Source organism: Malurus melanocephalus, unplaced genomic scaffold, assembly GCF_030028575.1.
Source record: "Malurus melanocephalus ecotype Western Australia unplaced genomic scaffold, MMel_1.1 scaffold_738, whole genome shotgun sequence".
Classification (NCBI taxonomy): Eukaryota; Metazoa; Chordata; class Aves; order Passeriformes; family Maluridae; genus Malurus; species Malurus melanocephalus.
In genome coordinates, this window is record NW_026623970.1 from 13,172 (window position 1) to 26,619 (window position 13,448).

At 45.2% G+C, this 13,448-nt stretch overlaps 1 protein-coding gene across 2 annotated transcripts in view; it reads right to left on the reverse strand.

The window, feature by feature from the left end:
* PLD4 (phospholipase D family member 4) overlaps nt 1-11,557 on the reverse strand; it is a 14,999-nt gene extending 3,442 nt beyond the window's left edge. The window contains exons 1-9 of one of the 2 annotated variants that reach the window (XM_057384701.1): nt 11,473-11,557; nt 8,537-8,626; nt 6,571-6,779; nt 5,751-5,934; nt 4,855-4,975; nt 4,382-4,509; nt 4,013-4,213; nt 3,468-3,607; nt 332-497 (exon numbers count right to left, since the gene is read on the reverse strand). In XM_057384701.1, the coding sequence (XP_057240684.1) occupies nt 332-497; nt 3,468-3,607; nt 4,013-4,213; nt 4,382-4,509; nt 4,855-4,975; nt 5,751-5,934; nt 6,571-6,779; nt 8,537-8,626; nt 11,473-11,475 (1,242 nt within the window). In that variant the 5' untranslated portion in view covers nt 11,476-11,557. Of the gene's footprint in view, nt 1-331; nt 498-3,467; nt 3,608-4,012; nt 4,214-4,381; nt 4,510-4,854; nt 4,976-5,750; nt 5,935-6,570; nt 6,780-8,536; nt 8,627-10,119; nt 10,177-11,472 lie in introns of those variants that run through there. The other variant, XM_057384702.1, reaches the window with a different exon arrangement.
* Nucleotides 11,558-13,448: the final 1,891 nt, after the last annotated feature.

A 13,448-nucleotide genomic window follows, 5' to 3' on the forward strand; every position in this document is an offset into this window, starting at 1 on the left:
AAAAGATCTCTGAGAGGAGCACTAAGTTACCATATAAACTGTTACTGTCACAGTGCTCATCAAAAGCATCTGGATAATGTCACAAGTGCCACAGCCAGGCACATYCCTGATATCATGAGTAGCCTGAAAGAGCTGCTTCCCCAAAGATTATATATTAGGCCTTATTTTCACAAGAATGTGAAGCAGTCACTGCAAAAACACACAACTTATCTCTCTAAAAGCTAATACTTGCACATGGAAACAGCATCTCAGTCTCAAAAAAAAAGAGACAAAAGTCAGTGTGGGGCCGTATCCTCAAGGTGTCTTTCCAAAATCAGGTTTCTAATCATACCACGTCAACACTGATGTGGACATGTGGGTTGTTGAGAGCACGCAGGGACCTCAGATAGTGGAGCATGGCTGGGTCAGTGTATGCCCAGCAGCTGACCAGGAGCCGGACTTGCACTCTGTGGTTGAAAGCTGCACGTCTCAGGGCGTTGTCAATGGCTGGCCAGTATCTGCAGAAAAGGATGTGTGTGGGGAAAAGGGATATTCTTTTAAAGCAGTTCAGTAGAAAGCTGTGACAATAAACTGAGACTACAAGTGATGATGCACAGATGGGATCTCTGATGTCTAGTAAGTGAAGCACTTGTGCCTTCCCTGGAGGTACAAACAAGATTTCTGTTTTCTACCAAGGCAGTTCTTTTCACAGTGTGTTTTGAGACCACACTCTGCCAAACTGGGGCAAAATTCATCAGAAAGTTTGAAGCTTAGTGAAGTGCAGGTACACAGATACACAAAAAGCACGGTGCCATCATGCTCATTTCCTTCGGAAACGAAACAATAGCAACTCCAAGGTAAAGCCAGATCATGCAACACAGAGTGGAAAGGACAGTGCTGAACCCAGAGGAAAGTCTAAGAACCATTTTGCAGACTATGGCCTTTTCAGGGTCCTGGGGACTGTTTCCAATATCCACAGTGGTCCTGTGCCATCAGCCAGTGTAGGCAGGATCTATCCCTCCCCACCCCTCCCTGCCCTCGTCGTGTGTCCCCAGAGTAATGGACAGCGCTGTGCTCTCCATGTTCCCTGAACATGGGAAAATCCGTTTTCCTGACACTTGTGTTGGCAATAGCTTAGGAGAGCATTTTTAACATAATTCACCCAGCTACACAACACCAAGAGCTGGACAATGTCCCTCCCAGGGCACCAACTCCAAACACCCACACAGCATTTTCATTCCATACATCCGAACAAATGCTGCACGAAGGGAGACGAGCACAGTCAGTACAGATTGGAGGGCTGATACAGAGAGAGGTCCAGCATTCACTCACAGTCCCGTGAGAAATGATGAATTAATTTGCCTAACTTAATCCTTTTGGTCTTATGTAAAAAGGCCTGAATTCTCTAATCCTCCCTCGTGCATCGTCCTATTGTGATCAATGGCCTGGCCACATGCTCTGAGGCTCAGGCTTGACTTACAGATCCTGAAAAACTTGGAAAATCATGCTATTTGAAATGCTATTTTTGAACAGTTGTAATTTTTTTAATATATCAGTTTCTAGTTGATTAACAGTCAGGCATTAGACAGCAGCTTTGTYCCCTCTGCCTCAGCTGCTGGAGGAACCTAACCTGAACTAATCAGCTTCAATTCATGGCACTACAGCTGGTTGCTGTGGAGATAGCCCAAGGCCCTGCACTGCTTTCCTTGGGCCTTTCAAACTCTTGTTTGCATCTGATCAGCCCTAGATGTCACAGACTGTGGATTAAGSCTTCAGATGCAGAATAAGGAGTATTAACACTCTCAGTCCTAAGGGGGAAAAGAGACTTTCTGGGAACCTATTCTTGGCTAAAATCAGAAGATRAGAAACCCAGAGACTCAACCATACAACATAGAAGTCAAAAACCGTCTGAGCTGTTTGATTTATTAAACACATCCTCTAAGAGGAAGCTAGTCTTGGGATTTTATTTCTTCAACAGTAGAATTATCTGTGTCTCTCTATTATCCTAAAATCTTCCCCATAACACAGCTGTGCCCCAGCTGAACAACAGAGGTTTTACACAGTTGTGACACAGGACATAATGCATGCCAAAGGGCAGCCTAGAGCTTACCCTATTCAACAAGCCATGTTGTACATAATTATTTCACTTGAACTTCTTTCTCAGATTGTTTAGATGGATGGAAAACTCAGAAATTATATAAGCAGATAATTCAGAGCACTTGGTTGCATGYAAACATCCTGATTCAAGCATATCTAAGAGGATTTGGATCTTAGTGCTGCCCCATGACTGAGTAACTTTYTGTGTTACTCRGGTTTGGGTTCATGTGCAGAGTCTSCACYGTTCTGCYGTGTCCTTGGGCAGCTCTGGGACCGTGGCAGGGTTTCACCACACACAGGCTCAAGGCCAGGCTGGATGGGGCTTTGAGCAGCCTGGTCTGGTGAAAGTGTCCCTGCCCATGACACAGGATGGGAGCAGCTGGATGGTCTGTAACCCAAACCATTCCGTGATTCTGTGATGACTCCGGATCATCCCTACCACCTTCTCACTGAAGCTGCTGCTGGAACTTGGATGGCCTTAGATGGAATTATTACAAACCAAACAAAACAGAAAACCCAAACAGCAATCAAAAAACCTACAACAAAAACACCAAACCTCAAATGAACAAAAAACCCCAGAAGTTTTCTTTAGAGGCTGTTTCAGCTCTCACTGCAAAGGTCAGGACTGTCAAGAACCACCCTCTAAACTATGGGTCAAGTGCATTAAACAGGAAGCAGAAAAGGAAGTCAAGACTCTTCAGAAGTAAAAGACAGAAAGAAAGAGAAATGGGAGAAAGAAAGGAGAGCCCAGCAATATTTTCTCTGAAAGGTCTGGTGTCAGATAATAGTTCTGCTGTTCCCTTTCCTCCCTCTATTCACAAAGCTGCTCTGTTGGATTTTGGAGGATGCTGTACCTGACTGTCCCTAGTCTGGCACTTCCCAACTTTCCTGCTGTGCGTGGGGCTGCTCTAAAACACCAGCAAAGCACACGGGCACTATTGAGTGTTATCCTTCCTGCAGCATCAGGACTGGAATCACAGAATGCTAAAATTGTTAAATTCTGGAAAAGGCCTTTAAGGTTAACTTGCAGTCCAGCACCATGTTCAATAAACCAACAAACCATGTACTCAAGTGCCCTATCCATGTACTCTTTGAACACTCCCAGAGATGGTGACTCCATCATTTCCCTGGGTAGTCTGTTCCAATAGTCAACAACCCTTTCCATTAATTTCTTTTTCCTAATGTCCAATCTAAACCTCCCCTGGCACAACTTGATGCTGTTTTCTCTCATCCCTCGGTACTTGAGAGGTACAGTCCATGGGATGGTTGTGAATGCAGAGCAAAACCCCAGTTCTCTCCACTCAGAATATTTTCATTGCAGAAGGAGGGGGGTCATATATTTTTTCTTTAAATAGTGCAAGTAAGTGATTTGCTCAGGATTAAAATGGTACCTTTTYGGATGAAGGAAACGGCTGGTAGGGAAATATTCCATAACAGAAACATAGACAAACTTCTGTGCCTGACTGATAATACTGAGGATAGCATAGAGGTCATGGGTGCGACCTTCTGGACAAAATGCTGGAGGGGAAGCCTGCAAAAAAAAAGAGAACACGTAGATCAGTGACTTAATTATMTTTTTTTTCTGTCAGACTGTGATTCATTTATGTTTAGATCTGTCTAGTTTTCTTTAGAATAGCACAAAGCACTCGAGATTAACCACTGTTTTTCCTCATGCCTTCCACGTCCTGATGGGTCAGATACTTMTTGATAGATGGAGCCAGAGGTGATTAGAAGAGACCTGTACACTGTTCCTGCCATGCAACTTGACAGCTGATGCTGCGTTGATCTCTATTCTTTGAATAGTTCCAGAGAAACTTAAGGAACAAGTAATTATCCACCTGGAACACTATAACTCAGGAGAAATTCTGAAGAAACTTTTCTGCTCAATCCTTAAACCCAGTTTACAGTCTACTATCTTATTTTCAAATGTACTTACAGAAAAATAAGCTTCTGTCAAGATTCCATTGAATTCTACTTCCAGAGGCCGGYGATTGTTAATGTGGGTAGAATAATTAAGAGGCCAAGGGAATGGGATGGTGGCATTAGGATATCCAACATCCCAGTAGGTACTAAATGTTTTCCAGAGGTCTTTGGCCAAGGAACTGCAGTTATACATCACAGCACCAAACTCTTTCACCTGCAAAGAGAGCAAGCTGTGTCACAGTCCCAGAAGGAGCCACCTCCAGGGGTTTCTTTGCTGTTTCTTCTGCCCTGACAATATTTTACATTGTTACAATTTTTCTCTGTTATGTGCTAGGACGTGAATTTTCCTCCAGATTTTTGCATATGCAGCAGCAGAKCTTACCTGAGATAAAGATCTCCAGTCCATGTTTGCACTACCAATATAAATGTGCTTCATGTCTACTATCCAGAATTTGCTATGCAACACTCCTCCTGTCAGATGTCCAAAATCAATCTTTTTCACATGAGCCCCTGAAGAAAGATGGGGAGTGGAAAAAAGAGTTCAGATGCAGCATGGAAAAGGTTCCTCAACAGCCAGAACACACCTGCATGTCTCATTCTTGCAGACTGTAATRACTACCAAAATTCACAAGCTCTCATTCCCGGGAACACGGTAACTTGAAAAAAATATGCAAAATGTGAACTTTCAGAAAAATCCTAAAGAGCATTGCAGCACAGACAGAAACCATGAARTAGTTCTATGAACAGATAGTGCTTGTCCTGTGAACCCATGTAAGCACCACACCAGACCAGTTTCCCCAGATCCCTTTTTGCAGKACAGAAGCTCTGAGTGTATCACTGAATGGAAATAATTACCTTTTTCCTCTAAAAGCTCAAGATCCCTTGATTTTGTAGCCAGAGTTGGYGAACTTGCTGCAATATACAAAGAGACATTCTCTGCCAGTAACATCTCAAACCTCTTCAGAATATCTTCWCCCTGTGTGGTACATTGTTATTTTTTATATTTTATTAAAGAACGTGTAGTAAGATACATGCAAGTACAGTGTTATTAATGGCTGTGTGGAAGGCCAGTAATTTCACCTATTTCGGGGGTGTTTCAAGTAGAGAAAAGAGGCAATAAGGATTCTGATCCAATGTATGAATCAAAGTTTATTTTTTGTCATCTAATGCTATTAGATGTAAGGTTTAAAAGTATGACCACGAACATCCCACACTTCAAAGGGGATTGTCACAGTGCAGATCAACTGCTGGACCCTGATGTTCAAGAGATACGTGGGGTCATTTCTCCCTGAGCCTAAAGGTGACAGAGACTGTCCAACACTGGGCTGTCCCACAGCTGCACAGAGGTGGATGTARGTGTGGTGTCTGCACATGGGAGAAGCTGCCTTTGCAGCAGCTGTCACAATCCTGCAGCTTTTCTTCCTGACTCTTCCCACTACCCAGTGGGAGCTGGCACTTTGTGTACACAGAGTCCTGTAGGCTCCTCAGCTCTGCCACTGACTGTCCCTGGCACAGGGACATCCACAGGATGAGTGTGAGTTTGAGGCTGACCTCCTAAAACACAGCATAAAAATACTCAGAGACTGGAGGAGGAAARTTGGAGCGTTGCTTCAGCATGGTGTCGAAAACCTTCCTGTGTTTGCAGGAACCAAACAATGACTCTGGAGACAGATGACACGGCCACCCTGCCCTGTGCCACACATACATGAGACAAAAAGCCTCAGACATGCTCATTGTTGATTTTACCCTACCTGCCTGGAAGAGGAGTCGTTGACACCGATATCCTTCCCAGTGAGAGACCAGTAGAAAGAAGCCACATGAACTTTTTCCTGGGCTAGATCAAGCAATCTTTTCCAAACTTGGTACAAGGGTTTGGCTGCAGTGCTGTTTATCTCGAAGGGCAGGTCATAAGGAACATTTTCCACAAGCTCAAAGCTGCAATGGCAATTGTGCATTGTGAAGCAGGTGACTGTGACCCTAACAGGACACCGAGCACCTGCCAGGCCATTCAGCTGGCCGTGCTGGATGTCAGCCTCCACAGCAAACAAACTGAGCTGGACAAATGGGCTGGGAGTGCTTTTACCCCTGGTTTTTATAGCCAGGCTCATATTGCACAGCGTCCTCCCAAGTTCAGCAGAATGTTTTTTTGTTTTACCATGCCTAAGATATGGAGAAAAGCAAATCCCTGGGGCTGGATGTTGCCTGGGTACCCTCATCACCCTCTCCCAGCACAGGGGTTCCCTGCCACTCCAGCCTCTGACAAAGGCTGCTTTGCCAGATGGTCACTCTGCTGCCACAAAGGGAGGATTGCTGGAGGTGGCAGTGGAGCAACAGAGCTGAGCATAAAAACACGGGACTGGGACAGGAGCTGTGACACTGCCCCCACTGCCCCTCACAGCAGGCAGCTACCAAAAACCCAAAGCCTAAACAACACCCCATCTCTTCCCTAATTAGTGATGCTTCATCACTTATGATACAATGGGAAGAGAACAAAACCCATGCTGATATTATCAGTTCTGCAGCCATTTCTCCAGATGRTGATGACTTCATGTGCCATCTAACCCCACTCACCTGCAGGAGTCATTGGATCTATTGGTGTCCTCGTCAGGTTTTGTGGTTCTTGGGAGATCTCTGTTGAGTTCTTCTTCCTCCTCCAGCTCTATGTAAATGTTGACAACTGCTGCTTCTTCTCCATTAGGATCAACTGTGCTGTCCACACTCATGAAGTAAACAGCCATCAGGACAAGAGCAAGCATCAAAATTGCCCCTAAGATTTGAAACTAGAGCAGAACCCAGAGAGAAAAGATTTAAGCCATCACCAAGGCACTGATACACCAGCGAATACCTGTGCAGGTGAATAAATCACAGCCTTTGAACAGGAGTTCTGCTTGCAGCTACTGGCAGACAGTGCTCTCAGAGACAGCACTGAAAGTGAGGAACACCTCTCCAATGTCAGCTTGGACAGGGCTCTGAGCAACCTGATCTAGTTGAAGATGTCCCTGCTCTTTGCAAGGGGCYTGGACTAGATGGGTCCCTTTAAACTCAAATTATTCTATGATTCTATGACCACAAACTAGGTTGGAGTTGGTTTGTGTGACAACCAGGATTTTAGTTTTGGTTTAAATTTTCTTGTGCTGACACGCCAACCCCTTCTTTTTCCCCCAAACTTTATGCAKTAGTTTGATGTGGATTAGCTTTATTTTAGTACAAGACCAATGGATGGTCAACAAAATTTCTACCAAAATCAAAATGAGGAAATCCCTAATACAAGATTAGCTGTAAGATTAAGACCGGCACTACAATAAAAAGGAAGTTCATGAAGTCAGGGAATCAAAAACAGGTCTAAAAATCTCAGAAGAAGGAAGACATTTTGTGGTTTATGAACATGTTCTAGGGTTTTGTCTTAAACCTCACTTAAGTGATACTACAGAAATCTCATTTATCTGTGTGAACAGTATTCCCAAGTCATTCTAGTGTGGYGAGTTAGCTTCATTTCCCTTTTGCTTCACTTTCATTTTTTTTCCTGAAATGTAGATGGAGAAGATAGCCTGGGTACAGGTTCAGATCTGCAGTGCAGCCACTCACACGCTGAAAAGTGTGACAGCAGGCTCCAAATGCTACCCTGTACTGAGCAGGAAAAAACAACCACACACGCTGATCCACCTCACCCCAATAATTATCATGTCTGGCTCCCCATGGCAATTCTTGGAAGCTGGAACCATCCACCAGTCTGTGACAGGCAATGTGCACTTCAGAGCTGAGCTTTTGAACTTCCAGGCAGGAGAATCRAGTCTGGGGGTGATTGTGAGGCTATAGCCATAAATCTGAGTTCCCAAAAATGCACATGGGAAAACCTCACAGAATCAGTTGCCTCTGAAAGTTTATATTTCAATTTCTATGTGGATAAAGATTCTTACTTTTAATTTTCTCTGTTTTTCTCAAAATCTACAGTGCTGACATCAATTTCGAGCAGTGGTTAAAATGAAATAATTATTTTCAAACTCTCTACTTCAATTTTTGCCCTCTGGCTTATCAAGTGCAAAAAACAAATCCCACCAGTTTTTAACAGTTCTCCATTTCATCCCACGAACCCATTAGCAAGGCTTAAACATTGTCCAGGCTTTAGAAGACATTTCTAAGGTAAAAAAAATCTATTTTGAAGTGACAACATGGCTGTCACCRTGCTATGCACTGTGATGTCCAGGTACTGTGGGCACGCTGAATAAATGAATACATGAATAAATKCTGTGCCAATGCTGGAAGTGAGGCTTTTTGTACAAGCATGGTTTCCATGTCCTGAGCCAGACAGAGCTGCAGGATTTAGCTCCTCATTATTCCCTCTGGGCAAGGTTTGATCAGTCTACTGGATAAATCAATGAGGGTTTTGTCACTCACTTGTTTACAAATAGGATTGAAACCTACACACATTTCAAAAAAATAGGCAATAAAATCATTCTTCTTAACCTGTTATTTGTTTTCAGAAATGTCAGCACAATCTCAGCTCTTGTAAGCAAATGTGGTGTATCCCAATAATTACCGTTTTGACGTCTTTTTGATTGTTCACGCCTAATTTCATGTTGGAGGACTCATTAAACATCAGGGATGGTTTTAATGCTTTTTTCACAATCTGAAAAACAGAAATGTATGCAAGGGGAAAAATAAAGCAGCATTACAACATTTGTGTAGAGCCAATTACAGACAAAAAGCACAGGTTACTGCCATCTCTTTACACAGTGCTCTGAGGTTTAAGTATGGATCTGTGCAAAATCCTCCCTGTGTTATGGGTCTTGAGTGACATTAACAGATTCCAAAGTGACAGAGAGACAGGTCCCTGCAGTTTTTCCCCAGTGCTGTCTAGACACAGAAATCCCTGCAGTAATTAATGCATAAACAACTGCATCACTGCCTCTTCCAGCCATCCCTCAACACCCGCTTTTGTCCTGTTGCAAGCGAACATATTTGCCAACAAGCAAYAATTAAGTGCAGAAGCTGTGGGTGATAGTTTGCAGTATCAGTGTCACCCTGCGTGTGACTCCTGCTCTCCTCCCATGCTGTGAGTTGTCTTCAATGCTGGTGTCTCTTCCAGAAGTGACTCTGYTGAGGGACAGGGGCCAGACTCAAATACAAACTCCCCTTTTTTCCCGTTGCAACGCTGACTCTGGAAAATGAGTTATCTTCTTTTCCTCCTCAGACAGCATTGCTCCAGCACAGGCAACCACAAGAGCAAATACCAAAATAAGCCAAAATTCACAGCAGATGGTGAGGCAGGGGGAGCTGGCACTTGCCTATTTTGCCTTCTCAGAAACCTGACACATACACAGCAGGTCACAAATCATCCCTGCATTGGCAGAGGTGAATGTACCCCACAGGAGCCAGCTGACATTTTTCATTCTCAGAAGCAAGAAGCACATCCCAGGCTGCAGCAGATTTCAGAAGGTGCCACCAGCTGATGCCACCACCTGCCCAGTCCCTGAACAACCTTTTCTGACCCCTGAGYCACCAGGCATTTGTAGCCTGGAGGATGAAGGTGCTGCAGTGCTGTTGGRTATGGAGTTGCTGTGTGGGTGGCCACACTCAAGTTTTATGTAGGAAGGATCCTGCCGGATTTGTCCCATCCATTTGCCGTGTGTTCCCAGCTTTGTCACCTGAACTGGATGGGTTTACAGTGCCTGCCCTCCCCCAGCAGTCAACCAGCATGGCTGTTCACCTTCCATGCTGCATCCAGTTCCTGATGATGCTGTGGCTGCATGGAACAGGGAGGAGATGGACACAGCACAGCCCCAGCCCCAAAGGCTTCCTGTGGGACCTGACTCACAGGGGCTGGTGGGGCTGAACCAAAGAGGTGGAAGATGTCTTGGAAGACAACGGAGGAGGGTCTGAAACAGTGACTTGGGGAACACAGAGGGGGATGTGGAAAGAGAGAGCCTGTGGTGAAAGAGCAGTCGAGAGAGAATGACAACAATAGAAAAGGTGGAGAGGGGAGAAAAGATACAAACACTCATGCTTAAGAGCACAGTAGAGCTGCAGAGAAGGAAGCCATGTTTCCATTTCAGGACCTKCTTGTTGTTATCAGCTGTGATCAGCAGATCAGGGCCCACTTCCCAAAGCAGTTTTACTCACACTTTTCACTGTCACTTCCTTTTGCTGCCCCAGGCTCAGCTGCAACCTTTCACACCAGAARTAGTCATAAATGCTGGCAGCCCTGCAGAAATGGAGTGGCTGCCAGTAATGAAAGACAGTTGGCCATTCCCATACCTCTGAAATCCCAGATCATGTTTTTACGCAATATAGAGACTCAATGTCTTACCCCAAAGAGCTGCCAGCCCAAGCAGATGGGGGGATTTAAACCACTGCCCAGAGAAATCTGCGTGACAGCAACACACATCAACCCCAACCTGAGAGGATGTGGTCACACCCCAACCCAGAAAACTCAGTGGGAAGAAAGGGAAGAGAGAGCAAGAGAGATGTGAGAGGGTTGGGTAGGAGATGAGGCAAAGGGATTTTAAAGGAGGGGGAGGAAGGCAGCTGACAAACAGCAGCAGCCCCTCAGGCTGGGCCAGGAGAGCCCACTGAGGCTGCAGGTCACACTTCACAGCTCCTGGCTTGGGCACAGTGTCTCAATCAGCTGGGCTGGCCAGGAACAAACACCACGGGTGCTTCTCACCACAGAACTGGAGCTCAGAGGTGCTGCCTTGTCCCCCTGGCTCCCAGAGTCACATTTGGTGGCCCAGACAGTGTCTTGGTAAGAAACTGCAGGTGTCAGTGCACTTAGAGCCACGTGATGGCCTCACATGGATGAAGCTTACCAGAAACAACTTGTTTCAGTTCTCTTTTCCAGCAGCARTTACAAAATGGCTTCAAAAAACAGCATTTTTCTTAAAATGTGAAGGGGAACAGATCTCATGTGTGCTGTAATAGAATCCTCTACCATTCTGTTCAAACAAAACCCTTCTTGATATCTAGGACTGGTGATGGGTTGRAGTTCCACCTGCTGTGCAGAAGTCGTGAGAACTGCACTAAAACAGGCAGTTCAATTTTCAAGAAGGAAAACATCAGAGATTCAAAGAGAATTCCTAGGAATAGCTATTCAGCAATTAACTATGGCTCCCTCCAAGCTTTCAGGGCTCCACCAGCTGCCARTTTTAATGACTGAAGTTCATCCAAGAGCAATAAATAAAAGCACTACTCAGCATTGCTCCACAGGCTGGGGCACCAGCTAATGCCAGTCTSCTGAGTGCCCACAGGACACTGCTGTTGAGAACATGAAGGTTGCTTTCTCCTTGCCTCCAAAACACTTCTTGGCACTTCTTTTCTCCACCAGCAACAAACTCTGTCAGATTTTGAATCTCAAACACAAGAATGTGATTCTTCACTATACAAAATCCTCCCCTGGGGCTGTTCAGATGAACAAGGTGCATTCATCTCCCCATGGCCACCCCCCAGCTCTCTCAAGATGATGACAAATGTACTTACCATCCTGGAAGATCTCCTGTGGACGTCCCACTGTGTTCTGATGTTACTCCCAGCCTTATGTACAAGAGGCAGTGCTCATACTCTTCGTCAGCAGATTTGTTTAGGGTTCTTCTGTTTTTTCACCCCTCCTGCTGTAAATCACTTCCTCTTAGACACCGAGTTTCACAATACTGGCAGGGTGCTAAGTTATCATCCAGTTGTTGTCACCCAGTTCTTAGACCTCAGGTCCTGATCTTCACTTGTTTGGCACAACTTTCTCTGTTGGATGGCAAAGCTCCCACTCAGTGGTTTAAAGTCAGAGTCCAAATCAGCATGAGAAGACTCTGCTTAGAAGGACTGCTCAGCTTCGGTGCCGTTAGCAACCCAAACATGACACTATTCTCACTGCATTATTCTTAACCCACCAGAAGTTTCATTTTAAGCATTTTAAGCTTAAAAAAACACCTCTCTACCCAGTTTCTCTCAAAAGCTGTGTAGTCATGCTTGGACAGACAGCAGGGAGCAAACCAGCTCCTTTGAAACAGTGCAGCTCTCATCTTCAGCACATAGCATTGGGAATTTGCAGTGATGTTGTTAATKGGTTACATCTGACATTGACTTTGGGGCAGCTTTGGAGAAATTATATCTTCTGTAAAATCCAAAGGCTGCCCCTCAGCTGACACAAATCACTCTGGGAAAGCTGCTGTTGTTGTCCAGGCAGCCCCTCGTTCCTCCTGAACCCAAGGATGTGGTTCCCTAGTGCAGCACCAGAGGAAGGATGTACTCTAAGGAGTCAGTGGAGAGACAGCTTGGAACAGGAGGCTTTAGCACAGTTTGAATTAAGCTTCTGACAAAGGAAAACTAAGAGGAGCCAGAGGACAGGTCTGGWACAGCAGAAAGAGGCTTTTCCCTGGGGAGAAGAAAGTGTCATGAGTCCCCTGCTTCCCTCAAGACCAGAACAAGAGCATGAACTCAAAGAAGCCAAGACGTAAATCGGTGGAGCAGACAGGACACCTGTCTGCCCAGACACCTCACTCCTGAATTTACAGCACAGATCACTTATCATGGGTACCATCTCAAATCTCTGTTACCAGGACTTAAAAACAACGCAAAGACTGCTGCTGTCCCTGTAGATTCAAGCTGAAGGCAGGATCTGCAGCCAGAGAAAAGGCAGCTCCAGAAAGCCACCCTGCTAAAGGTCCTGATCACCCCCAGGAGTRATTTGAGTCCCTGGCCCTCAGATGACTTCAGAGGCTGAGCATCCCAACTAAATATTTCAGCTAAGCTCCTGCTTGTGTGCAGGACTGAAATCCTGGCATGAACTCTGCCAACATAAACCACAAAAGCTCCCACTGACATCAGGATAGAGCCACATAGGCAGCAGCACCTTTGTATGAAGTTCAGGACTTAYTCATTTCTCCAATATCACCTCCAATATTAGTTCTGGTTGTATCAGAGGAAGGGCAGCTTCCAAGAAAAGGACCTGTATTTCTCTTTGTCAGCTCTCTAACCACTTACAGCAATGATAAATTCCACTGTCCCTTCCCTCTCCAGCCTGCAGAACCCTGGTTTCCTTCTGCCCATCTGAGCTCACACACCAGCCCCAAAACTCTGCATTTCTGATCTTACTAACAGTGCTGTAGCATGAGAGTTTCAGGATGGAAGCAGGTTTGTGGGTAGAATATGATTCTATTTGACCAGTTCATGCAGGTGGAGAGAGGAAAGAAAAAWAGTAGCAAGTTTGAGAGCAAACAAGAAATTCTCTTTATTCATCCTCTTCCCCATTTCTCAGACAAAGCTCCTACCACTTGCTCTGGCCGATTTGCCACCATCCCACACACAGAGTAAATGCATCTCTCGGTGCACAGTTGGGCAGCACCCTGTGGTTAACAGATTCCCTCTAAAAATCATGCCTGGACTTCAGCTTTTTATAGGGTGCATGAAAAGATRCAGTGAAAAAGCTTTTTCTGCCTGTGTGGGAGGTTTGCTGAGAAGAA